At 33.6% G+C, this 17,140-nt stretch overlaps 2 protein-coding genes across 3 annotated transcripts in view; one reads left to right on the top strand and one right to left on the bottom strand.

The window, feature by feature from the left end:
• Nucleotides 1-884: 884 nt before the first annotated feature.
• Nucleotides 885-17,140, bottom strand: part of rudimentary (carbamoyl-phosphate synthetase 2, aspartate transcarbamylase, and dihydroorotase rudimentary) — a 19,933-nt gene continuing 3,677 nt past the window's right edge. The window contains exons 7-25 of the mRNA XM_035880479.2: nt 16,629-17,140; nt 15,964-16,516; nt 15,089-15,891; nt 14,802-15,000; nt 14,572-14,723; nt 14,380-14,484; nt 7,372-7,620; nt 6,499-6,750; nt 5,535-5,699; nt 4,947-5,108; nt 4,662-4,833; nt 4,462-4,577; nt 3,303-3,699; nt 2,891-3,213; nt 2,666-2,807; nt 2,522-2,592; nt 2,263-2,441; nt 1,722-1,926; nt 885-1,469 (exon numbers count right to left, since the gene is read on the bottom strand). The exon at nt 16,629-17,140 is cut by the window's right edge and continues 133 nt beyond it. Of these exons, the coding sequence (XP_035736372.1) occupies nt 1,272-1,469; nt 1,722-1,926; nt 2,263-2,441; nt 2,522-2,592; nt 2,666-2,807; nt 2,891-3,213; nt 3,303-3,699; nt 4,462-4,577; nt 4,662-4,833; nt 4,947-5,108; nt 5,535-5,699; nt 6,499-6,750; nt 7,372-7,620; nt 14,380-14,484; nt 14,572-14,723; nt 14,802-15,000; nt 15,089-15,891; nt 15,964-16,516; nt 16,629-17,140 (4,955 nt within the window). The 3' untranslated portion in view covers nt 885-1,271. The remainder of the gene's footprint in view (nt 1,470-1,721; nt 1,927-2,262; nt 2,442-2,521; nt 2,593-2,665; nt 2,808-2,890; nt 3,214-3,302; nt 3,700-4,461; nt 4,578-4,661; nt 4,834-4,946; nt 5,109-5,534; nt 5,700-6,498; nt 6,751-7,371; nt 7,621-14,379; nt 14,485-14,571; nt 14,724-14,801; nt 15,001-15,088; nt 15,892-15,963; nt 16,517-16,628) is intronic.
• On the top strand, nt 8,867-14,160 carry LOC118447931 (uncharacterized). 2 transcript variants are annotated; one of them, XM_085663585.1, is made up of 5 exons: nt 8,867-9,402; nt 10,458-10,750; nt 10,880-12,729; nt 12,814-13,703; nt 13,811-14,160. In XM_085663585.1, exons 1-4 carry the CDS (start codon nt 9,191-9,193, stop codon nt 13,660-13,662), a joined length of 3,204 nt encoding a protein of 1,067 aa, XP_085519711.1. In that variant the 5' UTR covers nt 8,867-9,190; the 3' UTR covers nt 13,663-13,703; nt 13,811-14,160. The 2 variants fall into 2 exon arrangements, with proteins under 2 accessions (XP_085519711.1, XP_035736373.2); XM_035880480.2 differs by having other exon boundaries at nt 12,814-14,159.

Raw genomic sequence — 17,140 nt, 5'->3', positions numbered from 1 at the left:
AAAGTATTTGTAAATTATTGTGCATTATCGTGCATTATCGTGCATTATCGTGCAGTATCGTCACCTATTATAGATTAATGCTTATTTATATATGTGTATATATGTGTATATATGTATATATATATATATATATATATATATATATATATATAAATATATATACATATACACACACTCATATATATATAAGTACATATATATACTTATATATATATATGCAAATGCACGAACAGTGTACATAAGTATTATCATTATTATTAAAGAAATCGAAAAGATTTACTAGAAAAAGTATTTTCTCTCTTTCAAACCTATCCTCTACTGTCATAATTTTATTAAAATTAAAAATAATTGGAAATAATCGAAACAATTGAAATAATTGAAATAAGGGAATATTCTATGATATAAATGATTGCATGTTTAAGGAGAATGATGTTAAAATAAAAGAATGTGGAATAAAAGCACGAAGATAATGAAATAACCTTCGTGACGATTTGAGATAACGTTATATCGGATTAAAATTATATTCTTTTACCTTGCCTCATAAGATTGAGATTTTCTGACGTAGCATCGAAGAAAATCATGAAACAGTCTCTGACTCAATAAGATATTGAAAAGTAAATCAAAATAATTTACGAAGCATGATGTGACTTAAATCAAGATTAATTATCTCTTCGTGCTTAATAAAAGATTATGATTGATATTTCGTAAAATCATTTATATATATATATATATATATATATATATATATATATATTTAATTAAGATTATCATGTTATTAATAAAAATAATTTTTTTTAACAACGAAGAATTTCTCTTTATATTTCTTGTTTATTTTGTTTGTCAAATCCATATAAACGGCGCGTAATCAATATAGAAATTTGAACGAACGTACATTTAAGTGGAATGATTATATACATAATCTAGTTTGAATTATTCTCTAGAGAAATATGATAAAATATTTATAATATAAAACTATAACGATATATTTTCTTGAATAATATTGTCATGATTCTTGGACAGTTTCAGCTTAAGTGTTATAATTTTGATTGATTGTAAGAAAATATTACATTTTATGTAATATATATATATATATTTATATATATCAGTAATGTGTAAATTAGCACAATTTGTTGTAACGCACGATATTTATCACAGTCTAATTGGAATTTCAGGTGGGTGATTTCCTGTGGCCTTCTCCTTGAGGAGATTTTTCGACGTTTTGACCTTAACCCACAAGCTGGTCTAAGAAAACGGACATTGATCTCGATGGATCAGAAACGACCTAGAACCATGGCAAGGAGAGCCATGCGAACGTAAACACCATTCTCGGCTTGCCTAAAATACGCAGCGCGAGGATCCATGTCGAATTCTGTACTTATTTCGAAAACACGTGGAAGGGGATGCATGACTACCATTTTCCTTTTGGCACGCGACATTAATTGCGGCGTCACTATGAAATGACCACAAACCTGCGAAAAAATAAATGACATTTTTATTACGATTTATTTTCGCGTTTCATCGATAGGACTCATTTGAAAAGTTCAAAATTAATTTACATCGAAATTCGTAATTAGTGGTACAGGTGATCGAACATGAAAATATGATTAAGTGGAATGAACGTACACGCTTAAGATAGTTAATGATCAGTATCAGATTCATTAACATCTCTTATATTTTATACACGTAAGTAATATATGTCAGTACAAAATTATTCTTTTTACCTGTCGATATTCATCCTGGGTTACGAAACGTTCGCGTTGTATACGTGTCATATAAAGTACGTCCGTATCTGGCAATGCCTCTTCAAGACTTTGAAACATTTCCTGGGATACGCCTCGCTTTGACACATAATTCATTACGTGCTCGGGCATTTCAAGTCCAGACGGAGAAACGTATCGTAGTTCTACGTTATACAAGGTCAGTAACCTGAAATCGAGTTAATATGATAATTATTAGTCGACATATTGACGGATCGAATAAAAGATTTTTTTTTAATTGGTAATGAATGCGAAACGAAAATTCTATGAATCAAAAGATTTGTACGAATTGATCGACTACTTTAGATACATTGATCGATAACAAATATTGATCGTTATTATACGATAAAAATATGAAAATGATATCGAAAAGAGATAAATTAGAACGATTGTTATTATACTGTAATATATAGTATAAAAAGTGATAATTCTGTGATACGGATTTTTATATTTAATAATTTACGATCGATGTGTAGGATAGAGAATTTGATTTTATTGAATTAACCTGGCGAGAGAATGAACGGTTCTTCCATGCTTCAAATCGCCGACCATCGTAATCGTCAGACCGTTCACAGTACCGATCTCATCACGAATTGTGAAGATATCCAATAAGGCTTGAGTGGGATGTTCACCAACACCATCGCCAGCATTTATTAGGGGCTTTCTACAGTGTTGAGATGCTCTCTATAAAATAGATAATAATATATAGGATAGTTTATTCGTCACTTATCTACTTATGCAATATTTCAAATATGTGTGCTTACTGATACTGCACCAGGTTCTGGATGTCGAACAACAACGACGTCAGCGTAACCAGCCATTACGGCTACCGAATCTGTGATCGAAAAAAGATCATCGATTAGAATATATATTAAAAAAAAAAAAAAAAAAAAGGACCAGTTACGAACCTTCCAGAGTTTCTCCCTTTTTCACCGACGACGTAGAACCATCCATGTATATTACCCTTCCACCAAGTCGTTCCATAGCAGCCGAGAAACTACAGGAAGTTCTTGTACTGGCTTCGTAGAAAATAGATGCCATAATTTTACCCTAGATAAAATAAAACTAAAATTTTTAAGACGAATAACTGCTTATGTGATAATACTTCTATATCACAATATCAATAATCTTACTCTCAAGATGTGATCCAACATTCGTTCCTTTCGAATCGCGTTACGAAATGTTTCGGCGAGATGGAAAACTTCTTTCAATTCTTCCTTATTGAAGATATCCGCCGAAAGAATATGATGTCCAGTTAAGTTACAGCTAATGTGATTCGATGTCGTTGACTGTACATGGAGATTCAAATTACTTTCGCTCTTGTGACGTATGGAACTACTAAAGGACAACGGTGAAATTGTTCGTTGAACTCCTAATAGCTTTGGATGATCGACGTCCGATGCGAAATGAACGTTCGATTTTTGAATGATGGGTTGTAATAAGTGATTATAACGTTCTGAAGAAAAATAAAATAATTGGGTAAAATAAAATATCTGATACAAATAAATTATAGATCAGATACAATAATAGTTCGCGTTTCCTCACCTAATTGTTCTTCTTCCAATTCACTATTACGATCGTGAATATTAGGCGATAAAAGATTATCCAAGCCTGATCCAGGTCTACTAACGTTTACATCGATCGTGGGTGCATAAACGATTGATGGATGTTTCATTTTTATTTGAATCTCTCTGATATCCTGACCGAATCCTGGGTTAACCAAAACTTGTCCTTCAACGTAAGCAACCTCCCCTCTAAGAACTACTCTATGAACCGAACCACGGATTTTCATTCCTGCGAATGGTGTCCATTGAGCTTTGCTAAAAGACATAGCATCTGGTATAACCCATTCATCATCTAGATCAACTTCAACGTAGGTGTTCGGTTGATCTGGTATATTGAAGATTTTCTTCGGATTTCTGTAAAACTTGTCGACCAGTGCCTGTAATATATATGTTCGTCTTTTATTAATGTTACATTATATATTAAACGAAGAATATGAAATATTTCCTACGTTTCATTCTAAACTTATTAGTTAACATAATTGCAATGTTACGTGATAGTATCGGTTATTAAATTCCAACTCGAAAAGTGGTTGCAACAGTTTTTGAGTTGAAATTTTAAAAATGATGAATTTGGTAGGATTTTAAAGGAGTTTTTTTTTATTATATGTTAGTTTAAAATCAACGAAACGACAAATTTTTGTCCGAAAGGTGTGTCGGAAATAACGGGAACTGTTCAAAAATATTAATACGTTTTTTGTGTTTTTATAAATAAACATCAGAATAAAGAGGCTTTGAATTTATTTGCAGTCCAAATAAAACTATGACAGAGATATATAATCGCAAAGATAAATAATAAAAAAAAAAAAGAGGAAATAGGTATATAAAAACATTATGGCTTTCGCGCTCCTTGCCAATGATACCTAATCGGATAAAGCCTCCTGGCTTATCTCGAAGAGAAAAGATATCGAAATAAAGCTTGTCTTTAGAAATGCGATAAATATAACACGATTCCTCACTCTTAGAATTAGTTAGGAAATCAATGTACTTCTTTCATTAATAAATAACTTCCTTTTTTTTATTTTCTTTTTTTTCGCATATCTTTTATATTCGAGCGCAAAAAATTCTCGATGAAAAGTATCTACCATTTTTTTTTCTTTATTTGTCGTTCGGTAAACGATTTTTTTTTTTTTTATACTTACTTCCATCGTAAGTTTTCCATCGTGTACGGCATTCAGTAACAATGGTAAAATTGTTTCTAAGCCTGGGAAACCTGGAGGTGCATTCTTGCTTGTTTTTTCTTGTACGGTGTGAGGAGCTAAAAAACGAAAATCCAAATGGTTATTCCTTTGCAAACTGAAAACTCAGATCAGATATAAAATCTTCGTTTTCTTCTGTTTACCATGATCTGTCGCGAAGCAATCGATCGCATCTAAATTGTCCCATAATGCTTGCTGATCCTCTTTTGATACCAGAGAAGGTCGTACTTGACCCTTCGTTTCGCCTATACGTTTAAGATCGTCTTTGCAGAGGAAAAGATGATGCGGACATACTTCGCATGTAACTGCAAGACCCTGAACAAATATTTCAAGATATATTACATTTTTTATTCGATCGACCAAAGAAAATATATATATATATATATATATATATATTTTTGAAATACATATTATGTAAAAGTATAAACCTTCTCCTTGGCAGCGCGTATGATTTGAATTTCTTCTTTCCTTGCGACGTGACAAATATGAACAGGTCTATTGTGTAAATTGGCCAAAAGAAGAATGGCTGCCGTTGTTTGTCCTTCGGCGTGAACACATAAAGGATATTTTTTCGGCCAGCTTTGGAAATGCTGTAAATGAACGTGTGATGTTAAACGTTACGTTAAAAGTGATATTAATCCTTTCTAATTCGATATTTTTCATCCTTTTATATATCTTGTTATTATCGAAGTTAGATAAGAATATTTTGAACGGTTGCAATCCCTGCTAATGCTTTTTTCCTTCTCTCTCTCTCTCTCTCTCTCTTTTTCAAATCTCCGGCTTGTAAAATTGCAGCGATAGTATGATTAAAACGGGTTAACATTCTAAGTTACATGCTGCAACGGAATGTATTGTGTGATATGATAGATGCACGATAAGGTGTATTCGATCGTGTACATAAGCTGTTATCTGCAATGAGGAAAGTACCTACGTTTTTCCCCGTATTAGAGATTAGAAATGGATTAGAGATGAGTAATCAACTAATGCATTTATAGAATTGAAGGTCTCGACTTTACCTTTATCCAAACGGTCAAATCAATCAGACGTAGCGTCGTGAAGGTCTCGTTAAGATACATCTTGAGACCTGCAGCGAGGGGAGCGATTTCTGGTGTTATAATATGGTTGTCCGCCGAAGCACCTATGAAAAGTGCATAATCGCATCGTGCACCGGCTATCGCACGCTAAATTGATAAAAATAAAAATTGAAATTAAAAGAGAAATTATTAACCATTTAAAGAATAAGTAGTGTAATTTTGTTGATTATATTATCAAAGTGCTTATCTTTGATGCAATTATGGACAACTTCCGCTTTTATCGATTATATCACGTGCCTTTCGATAAGACGCACGTTTTCGAAAGTGTGCTAATAAATTTGGCAAAGAGAAAAAAGGTTTTATCAAAGGATAAGATGCAAATATTTACATTTTTCTCGTATATATAAACGAGACTCAAATATGTTAACAATTTTTCTCTTTTCAATTGATACAAAACGGACGTCTTCATTTGCCTAACTCTTTTCAAATTGAGTTATATTAGATGATGTAAGGAGATCTAGTTTCAAACTTCATTCACAAGGTCGAATGGAGTCCGCGAACATTCCTTTGATTTTATTTTCAGCGCAGTATTACAAATGATGTAAAACAATTTTTACACATCATTTATTATCTCAATACACGCTACTTATCAAACAGAAAAGATATGGAATGAAAGTTGCGAACATATTTTTTTCACGCTCACACCGGAAATGTATAGTTGTAAGAAGAAAAAAAAAAAAAAGAAACAAAAAACCGTACTTAGATCTGATAAAAAAGCTTCGCATATTGACCTTTCTTTTTTCTCCCTCGTTCCTTGCAAATCCAAAAACGTATTTGCGAGAAGTATAAGGATAAGCTAAGAATATAAATGAAATATTGTGACGATAGCAATGAAATCAATTATGTAAAGATCGTAAACCATTGATAATATATATCAATCTCTTACCTCTTTTGCCAAGGCGAAGGATTGATGATCAACGACAGCTGGATTGGTGTTGGGCATCGCGAATATCATAGTGATACCTCCAGCCAAAGCGGCGGCCGTGCAAGATGCGAAATCTTCTTTATGATTCGCGCCAGGATCACGAGTGTGCACGTGCACGTCGATGAAACCGGGTAACTTTATCATCCTTCTGGAGGACATGCAATCCGTGTGTGTCTTCATACGCGGTGCACGTCCACCCAATATTCTCATTGCCTTTTGTAAAAATGGAGAGGGGTTATCGTGTTAAAACGTTATTCCGATCATTATGTTCGCCCTCGATTGACCTTGAATCGCATAGTACAATTCCATACGACTGCATAACAAAGTCTCATGCTTTTATAAAATATCGTAAGAATTTTGTTTATTTCAACGAGTGTAAGCAATCTTTGCTATTTTCATTGTAAAAGAAAAGAACAAAAAAAAATATCTATATAGGTATAGAAAGCGATTAGATTATTGCTAGAAATATGATACGCAATGCACATCATTAGTACGTACGACTAACATCCTATTACTATTTATACGTTTTACTATTATTTTTATCTAGCGAGATAATATAAAAGGTTAAGAAATGATTTAATATTGATTTTAAGAAATTTCTACGAAAGTAGAGGTCGACGGCTAATCGCTGAACTATGCGGCTGGACTTTGATCATTTGATACCTGTATTTTATAACGTTCCGATTATAAAGAAATATTACTTATATTGAAATACTTGTTTAGGTACTTCATAGATTAATTTTGAAAATATGAGTCATCGTTCAACGTCGAACTTTTTTATATTTTCAAAATTATCAGATTTTACATGGCGTAATTATTTTAATGGTTTATTACCTCGACGAGTAGTTTGGCACATTTTACGTCCGTGACAAGAGGAACGGAGTAATCTACCGCTAATCTTCTAGTACGGTAGCCATGTGTCATGAAGTTTGAGACACGTCTAGCCCCTCCGTTTCTCATTGGCAAATTAATGACCAGATCGAATTGCTTTTTCGAAAGGAAATCAGCAAGATGTCGCAATTCGCTCGGACTCGAGTCTTCATTAACACCGATGTTTTCGAAAGTCCATTGCACCGGTTCTATCTATGAAAAAGAATGTTAAAACGGTTAAAATCATCAATTATATATATATATATATATATATATATATACACACACACACACACACACACACACACACACACACACACATACATATATGCCATAATAAATAAGATTCTAATTTATTTTATTATTTTTATTCTATTATTTTAGATCGTTTAATCGTACGGAATAGATAGACGTAGGTAATAAGATTAGACTTATCGAAAAGATAATCGCTATAAATAATATATATGATATATATATATATATATCATATATGATATATATATATATATATCATATATATATATATATATATATATATATGTATGTATATGTATATATATATGTATGTATATGTATATATATATATATATGTATATATGTATATATATGTATGTATATGTATATATATATATATATGTATACAACGATAAGTAAAAAAACAAATTCAACTAATGATTAATACTTAATATATTTTAATGTCAATTACTTAAATGGCTTATTAGTTCGCTTTTGCGAATAAATTCATTTTTCATTTTTTTAATCACCCCAGATCAACAGAGATCCATATCATATGGATATATTTATTATACCAGTGGAATGCAAAATACTTATTAGTCTAGTCCAAAAATTAATATAGATATAATCGCGTTAAGATAACGGTTAAGGGAAAGATTAGATAATATTGTTATTTTTATCTATTGTAACTGGTAGGTATATCTGCATGTGACGTCAGGAAACCTGTCAAGCCTTCAATCATCAAACAGAGATATTTTAACTAATTATTGATCCTGTTATCCTGAGCCTTTTCTTTTTATCATCGAACGTAAAATCTGTTCGATATAAATCTATAATTGTTAAAAAGATAAACATGATAATGATTTTAGATAGAAATAGGTATACGTTTTCGATAGACAAGCTCTTGATTTAATTTCCTCTTCCTTGGATAATCTCAAATTAAAGATTCTATCCTAAACTTTAATTTACGACAACGAGTATATATGATTTTATTTTGAAAGAAATGTTCTTTTAAATCTTACGAATTCATGTATTTTAGCTTTTCCTAAGGAATCCTACTGCAATTGTAATGCATTTAAACATTTCGTAAAAGAATCAACGTTTTATATATCACGTCATTATGATACAAGGTAGGCGGGACATTTTTTACATTTTACGTGTTTGTCGATAACTGATAGTGAAGAGTTGATTAAAAACGTTCTCCTGGGTTGTTCGATAACGAGATAGCTATTTATCGACGGGCGGCAGTCGCGGGGAGACTACTGTCTCACAGATCTTTGCGGAATATCGAGTACAGATACCTTTCGCGTACGCCTACAATGATTGGTTTCAATGGCTGACATCGTTAAAGCTTACCTTGTATGGGTAACGCTCAAAACAAAAAATACGACGGGAGTTATTTATCAAAAATAAAGGACACCACGAGCGCGATCGCGAAAAATAATCCTATCATCGATCATACATATCGATCTTCTCCCTCCACCCTCGGAAAAAGTTATCGTACAAGTAAACCTATCGTCATCGGAAGGAGTTCGTTTGAGAAGAGACAATGGGTAACATCAAGTCGAGAAGATCAAGAAAAGATAAGAGCAAGAAAGCTAAGGGTGATGATAGAAATCGAAGTTCCGATATGGAAGATGACTATGACGAGAATGAAGATATGGAAATGAAATGGTTGAGAAGAACCATAAGGAACGAACCAGAACACTTTGTACTTAATAATCTTATGATGTGCGTGCAATTCTTTGGAAATTACGAAAAGTAAGCCATATCGACATTTTTTTTTTTCTTTTGTTACTTCCTTCGAAGAGAGAATGTGTGAGTGTGTATGTGAGTGAGTGAGTGAGAGTGTGCGTGTATTCTGTCGATATCGTGATTACTCGATTATTTTTAAGTGTTTTTTTCCTTCTTTTATTTTTTCCTTTTTTTTTTTTTTCATACAGTGGATGGTAGTTGAATTACGCAGACATCAATGATGACAATGCAGAAAAAATAAAATGTTAATTTTTTTAAACTTAACTTAACTTAATTTTTTTAAACCGATTACATTCTTAATCATCTATATATGATTTTAATTTTATTATCGAAGAATATTATTTTCGAAGCATTGCAGTCACCTTCGAACGATTTTTATGATTTGTAGTTTTACGATAGTGTTCAATGTGTAAAGATAATTTTTTTCTTTGATAAGATGTACCAATATTGAGAAATATTCTGGTAACATCTTTCAAAAAAATAAGAACAATGTCAATATTAAACATTTATATGGATGATTAAATTGTTCCGTAAAAAGTTGTAATATGTAGACTTTGATCGCGCTTGCGTTATCCTCATGTTTTTAAAACGGTCAAGTATTAAATAAGTTTATCTATAATCGTATAATTTTGATATCTCAAATACTGATACGATGATTTGGGCCATAGAAGGCTATTGATGTATACTTTATCAATCATAATTCTTTCTTGACTATGTCATCTATATATTCAAAATCAAAATCCTTGACTATTATATAAAAATTAAATCAAGTGGTTAACCTAAATATTAATTTCAAGTACAAAGAAATGTGCTTTATCTTTCTCTCTCTCTCTCTCTTCTTTTTCTTCTTCTTCTGTATCGACTTTGTTCTTTGCGAGAAAGAAAAAAAACACAAATGAACGAATTCCACGAATCATATTGATACGAATTATTCTGACTTGGATCAATCTAATCAACGATCTTTACGATCATATTGTATAAATAATATGACCGTGATATTGTGATAGCTCGTGAAAAATCGTCCAGTTTAAAAATATTTTATAGCAAATAATTACTTTCAGGGATATTGCACGCATTAGGAAAGGCTTGGTGTCGTCTCGCGAAGCGGACTTAAACGAACAATTGGCTCCGCATAAGCATGTCTTATTGCCGGATGTTCTTCAGGAAGAAGTAGCACGGAACGTAGGCTTTACGTCGTCAAGACAAACTTTACGTCCAACCATTGAACCACTACAACCCGTTCGAATTTACGTTGTACACGACAACATCGAGGTTATCGAGGAAGATGCAACTTATAGTCCTATGAACGATAATTCCATTTATAGTATGATATTGAAACAAACCGAACATCGAGGTTGGTACAAAAAAGTCAATATTATTTTGCGATGTAATTTTACGAGTTACTTATTATACATCATATTTATCTATATGTATATGTATATATATATATATATATATATATTATATATATAAATATATATAGGATATGTGAAACTACAACTGCAGGATGATACACCCCTATTGAAAAAAGTGATAGCGGAAGAAGAATCAAATGGTATGAAAAACGACGATGGCTTTTACAGTGACGGAGATAGCATATACGGTTCAAAATACACACGGAATAGAGGACTAGATAGGCAATCCAAAAATTCTCTTCGGTCTTCGAAGTACAATCATAGTAATTCTAACCTTTACGACGAAGATACTCTGTACGAAAAACAAAAAAGTTTTTCCCAAGAGAACATTTACGAACCGGGCAGTTCTCATGATCGAATCAAAGTCGAATCGGATCATTACAAGGTACATTCTTTGATCGAGGAAAGATCCTCTAGAGTTCCCGAACCACCTCCGAGAAACGGTTATCCGAATTGTGGAGGTCATCATTCAAGGACCAAACATTACAATAAAACGAAACTTTATTCGAACTTTAGTCGAGCAAGTAGCATCAGTTCTGGTTATAGATCCGGGAACTATGTAGTTGACAGTGATAGCGATTGTAGCTGTAATCATACTTGTAACCTCTCGCGAAGTTGCGACGATTTATATACTAGCGGTGATGTATCGAAGAATACAGAAACCGACGAAGATTCTGATATAAATCAAATACCACGGAAATGTTTCAAAAAAATCACTTACACCAGCGAGGGAAAAATATACGATCCTCTCGAGGAAAGAAGATATCCAATGAACAACAAGCAGAAAAGAATACGACAGGTTCTTAAACGTTATAATTACAACGTCTTTTATGTTAGCAGTCTTTACTTTATGAAACACTTTTTCGGAGTCTTCATCCATCAGCTAATTGACGTTTTTGGATTCGATCACGACTCGGTGGAAGATATGAAACCAGAGGGTTGTATTATTTATTACGACAAGGTAATAATATCTCACGCAACGAAACTCACCATGGTAGAACCTTACGAGATCATACCAAGTATTTGGTCCCAATGGCCCGATGATGCTAAAGAATGGTTGAATCGTCCTCGTAGTACCTGGCCCAGCGACGACGATCTTGGGGAAATAAGAAATTTAGGATGTTACATAGTACCGGAAGGATTTTCGCCTAGGAAGGGTATAAATATTTATGAAAATATTGAATGGCTATTGACGTTTCCTGCTGCCGAACGATATTTGGAAACTTGTATGACATCTGCTCAGATACAAGTTTACTTGATGGCACTGATGCTGCACAAGACATTTATAAGGCCGGTATTCGATTCTATGTTCGGACTGACGACGGCACACATCAGGAATAGACTTTTTTGGATGATAGAAGAGAATGATAGACCGAGTAAATGGCCAAATAATCGGACTGGCGAGTGTCTAATTAAATTTCTGGAATCCATGTATTATTACATCAGTCAAAACGATCCGATTCTATCGGATTATTTTATCAGAGACAGGAATCTCTTTCAAAAAATACCAAGCGAGCATCTATTACATACGCAGAAGCAGATCAAACGAATTCTCGAGAATCCAATAATGTACGTCTTTCATGCGATGGAGAACGTCAAGTATAATCAGCAATTCTTTCCTCAAATTAATTTTGGATTACTTTTAAACATTCTTACCGCCAATGTCTTGACGTTGATTAATCCGGCCCTTACCGGATATGTTCACAAACCTATGTCCAAGTCGACCGAGGACGAGTATAGTACGACAAAGAGCGGTAAACCTATATACACGGATACCCGACCTGGTGGTTTTTGGGTGAATGCCAAAAATTTAAGCCGGACCGAGGATGAGCAGAAGATCTATGCTAATAGACCGACGGTGACTAACAAAACGCTGATAAATCCGCGTAAGGCAACGGATTCGGTTATCGAAATTTCGGTAAGTATTCTTCCAAAGTGTTTATATTTTTCTTTATTTTTTGTTATTTATTATTTTCCAAGAAAAAAATTTTCCTTTTTTCAGGTACGATGTGCCGATTTGGAAGGCATAAGGCTATGCGCATTATTAGACTTTTTCATCAGTCACTTCATTAAAATGGGCGAACGTTTTCATCAATATCGTGCTATCCAACAAAAGATGATGTATTTAGATCAGGCAGATCGACTCTCTATTCTTCTTTGCGAACATCCAAGATGGAAGGAAGATGCTAAAGCATATCGCGATAAAATTAGGGTCCTTAGAAAACGGCAGGATTATAAATTGGCCGAAAATGTTCCACAGCAAAAGCCAATTAGAAATGTTGAAGAGTCAATTTTTGCTGTGCCGTTGAAAAATCGTTTTACTAAAGAATCTCTAGAAAAATTACCACCTGTTGCGAACGAAGCGAAGCAATCGGACATAAAGGATCATACGTATGATTCTGCGTCGGTAACGAAAGCAATGATTGAGGAGAGACCACGTACACCTCCTTCATCCAGAATAAATCGCGCAGCGACACAGACTCCTCCAGTACCTATCCCAACGGATAAAGTATCCAGTCCGACAAGGCGAGTACCTAATCCAGTGGACAAAGTAACCAATCCGACTAGGCGAGTAACTAGTCCAGTAAACAAAATATCCAATCCGACTAGGCAAATACCTAGTCCAATAAACAAATTACCTAGTCCGACTAGCCGAATACCTAGTCCAACAAACAAAATGTCCGGTCCGATTATGGAAGTATCTTCTCCGACAATGAAAGTTCAAAATGATCGGGAAAGTTTAAACTCATCGGTGCCAATAAGGGATAAACAAGAAAAATCGACGCAAAGAGTTTTATCGCTCGTAGAAAATGAAAACGATTCGTTCTTGTCCGAGACAACTTATATTTGAATTAGTTTGAATTCTCTTTAAAACAGTGTTCCTACATATATGTATGTATACCTAGTGTTAAATAGTTAAAGGACTAAAGGAAAGTAAACGTAAACGCAAACGTATTTGAAATTGATGCGAGCCCTTATTTGATATTTATTGTTTTTAGATTATTTTGTAAAGTACGTGCGTTTCAACGAAGGACAAATACTCGACGAATACTTTTCGATATTTGAGAGAACAGTTACGATGAAACAGATTCGATGTAGCATTAACTGTATAAAGTATCCATTTTAATTCGAATGCAATAGGCATAAGACAACTTGCTATAATTAATTCTGTATTATTTTAACAATTAAAGTAATAGAAATGGAAAATAATAATTTCAATTTATAATGAAAAGATTGTTTCAATAAGAAGTTCTTCATATTTTGTGATAAAATATGAAGAATTTATCGTATATATGTGTATACATAACAATTACCACAAAATGAAATACATTTGTAAAACTTCTAGGTACATTAAAGTTAAAAAAGCAATCTTTGTTATGGCTATGATCGTGTGTATGCATATATATATATATATATATATATATATATATATATATACATACATATATATATATATATATATATATATATATATACACACGAGATGTAAATAAATATTTTTCATCTATCATTAAAGAATAAGATCAATCAAAAATACTAGTTATAAATAAATTTTTTATCTACATACCTCGACACCGTGTTCAGTATAAAAGTCAGCTGTGCCCATGCTAGCATATAACTTATAACCCATTTTGTGGAGACTTCTAATAGCAGGTAATAATTCCATTTTATGCTGCAATAAGTATTCGTTTACTATTAGTCATATTTTTTTTTTTTATATATTTCTCTCTGAAAGATATACGAAATATTATAAACTTACTTTAAAACTTCCTATTGAGAGTAAGATTCCTTTCTGCGGAATATGAAAACCGGTACTCATCATTCCTTTAAGATACGCCTCGTAACGATTCTCTCCGAAGCAAGCAACTTCTCCTGTTGATACCATTTCAACGCCCAACATGACATCGGCACCTATAAACCGTAAATAATAAAATATGATCATATCGTGCTTTATTTTCATTAAAAATATTTCTTGGAGTCAATATTGACCTGCGAGGCGTGAGAATGAAAATTGTGGAACTTTTACACCGACTTTTCCACATCCAGCTAGAACGTCAACAGGATCGATTGATTCGCCGATTATCAATCGCGTAGCCATCGCAACAAAATCGTGATCCAAGGTTTTCGAAACGAAGGGAAACGATCTTGATACTCGTACGTTGCATTCTATAACTTTCAACTCATTGTCCTAAGGAAAAATAAACGAAATAAAACGATATATATATATATATATATATATATATATATATATATGCTATATATTTCAATTTGATTACCTTAGCGATTAATTGCATGTTAAAGGGACCAGTTACTCCTAAAGACGCCGCAATAGCTTTGGAAATGGACTTGATTTTTGTCAGAGTTTCTGAATTGATATCTTGTGGGGGAGTTACGAGAGTGGCATCACCTGAATGTACACCAGCGTTTTCGACGTGTTCAGAAACAGCCATGCAAAGAATCACCCCATCGTATGCGACAGCATCGACATCGATCTCCTTTGCTTCCAATATGAACTTCGATATTACGACGGGATGTTCTTTACTGACCTCGCTGGCACTTTTCAAATAAGATTCTAGATCTTGATTGGAGTGTGCCACGTTCATAGCAGCCCCGCTTAAAACGTAAGATGGCCGTACCAGACAAGGATAACCAACTTCTTCGCAAAATTCAATGGCAGATTTAAGATTCGTTAACTCCTTCCATCTCGGTTGTGAAATTCCTATTCCATCCAACATACGAGAAAACTTAAAACGATTTTCTGCCCCGTCCACGGATTCCGGTGATGTTCCAAGTATTCTAGCTTGTTGCCTGTGAAGATTCATAGCTATATTATTTGGCAATTGTCCACCCATGGACAGAATTATTCCTTCTGGACACTCGTAATCGTATATGTCCATTACTACTTCGAATGTGATCTCTTCGAAATATAGACGATCGCTCATGTCATAATCTGTACTGACTGTCTCTGGATTATAATTAACCATAATAGTTTTACGATCCAAATTTCGTAGTTCGCGCAGACAACTTACCGCGCACCAATCGAATTCTACGGAACTACCGATTCTATATACTCCAGATCCTAGAAAAATTCATATAATTAATAAAATCGTTAATTAAACGATGAATAATAATTTATGGGTATATTTTTTACCTATAACCATCGTGTAACCACCAGGGAATTCTACGTCATGTGTAGTACCATTGTACGTTAAATAAAGATAATTCGTAGTCGCTGGCCATTCCGCAGCAACCGTATCTATCTGTTTAACCATAGGTTTGATGTTACTTTCTTGTCTTTGTATACGTACGGCTAATTCAGAACTCTTCACTACAGTGGCTATTTGTTTGTCCGAAAATCCAATTTGTTTTGCACGTAATAATACATCGTGTGACAATTTCGTATGATCGATACTCTCCAAAACTGAATAGTAATCGATAATGTTTTTCATCTTTTGTAGAAACCAACGATCTATTTTGGTGAGTTCGTAAAGTCGATCTAAAGAATATCCAGCTTTTATAGATGCAGCCAAGACAAACATTCTCTTGTCCGTTGGTTTTTCTAATTCTTCGTCATTGACAAATTTGATATACGGATCGAAACCATTCACATTTTCGTCGACCATTCTCAAAGCCTTTTGGAAAGCTTCCTCGAACTTACGACCAATCGCCATTACTTCTCCCACGCTTTTCATTGAACTACCGATCTAAAAGAAAAAAAAAGCAACCAAATATTTATAAAAAAAAGGGGAAAAACAAAAGAAATTAAATAATAGATAAACAAGTCAAGATTATGACAAGAATGATAAGAAATCAGACCTTTGTGCTGACTCTGTGGAATTTACTGAGATCCCATCTCGGTATTTTTACAACACAATAGTCCAAACTGGGCTCAAAACAAGCGGTTGTTTGTCCAGTGACCGAATTACGAATATCTGGCAAAGGAATACCCAGTGCCAACTTGGCAGCTACATAAGCAAGAGGATAACCGGTAGCTTTACTAGCCAAAGCAGAACTTCTCGATAGCCTGGCGTTCACTTCAATGATGTAATACTCCTCGGTGTTTGGATTCAAAGCATATTGAATATTACATTCTCCTATGATTCCAAAATGTCTTATCACGTTGATAGCCGTTGTTCGAAGCATGTTGTATTCTCGATTCGATAGGGTTTGACTTGGTGCCACAACAATGGATTCTCCCGTGTGAATTCCAAGAGGATCAACGTTTTCCATGTTACAAACAGTAATACAATTGTCGTAAGCATCTCGTACAACTTCGTACTCGACTTCCTTCCAACCTTTCAAAGATTTGTCTATGATCAGTTGATTGG

Source organism: Vespa mandarinia, chromosome 22 (assembly GCF_050613455.1).
Source record: "Vespa mandarinia isolate Hongniang chromosome 22, ASM5061345v1, whole genome shotgun sequence".
Lineage (NCBI taxonomy): Eukaryota > Metazoa > Arthropoda > Insecta > Hymenoptera > Vespidae > Vespa > Vespa mandarinia.
The sequence above is the reverse complement of the archived record's forward strand: the minus strand, read 5'-3'. Positions and strand labels throughout refer to the sequence as shown.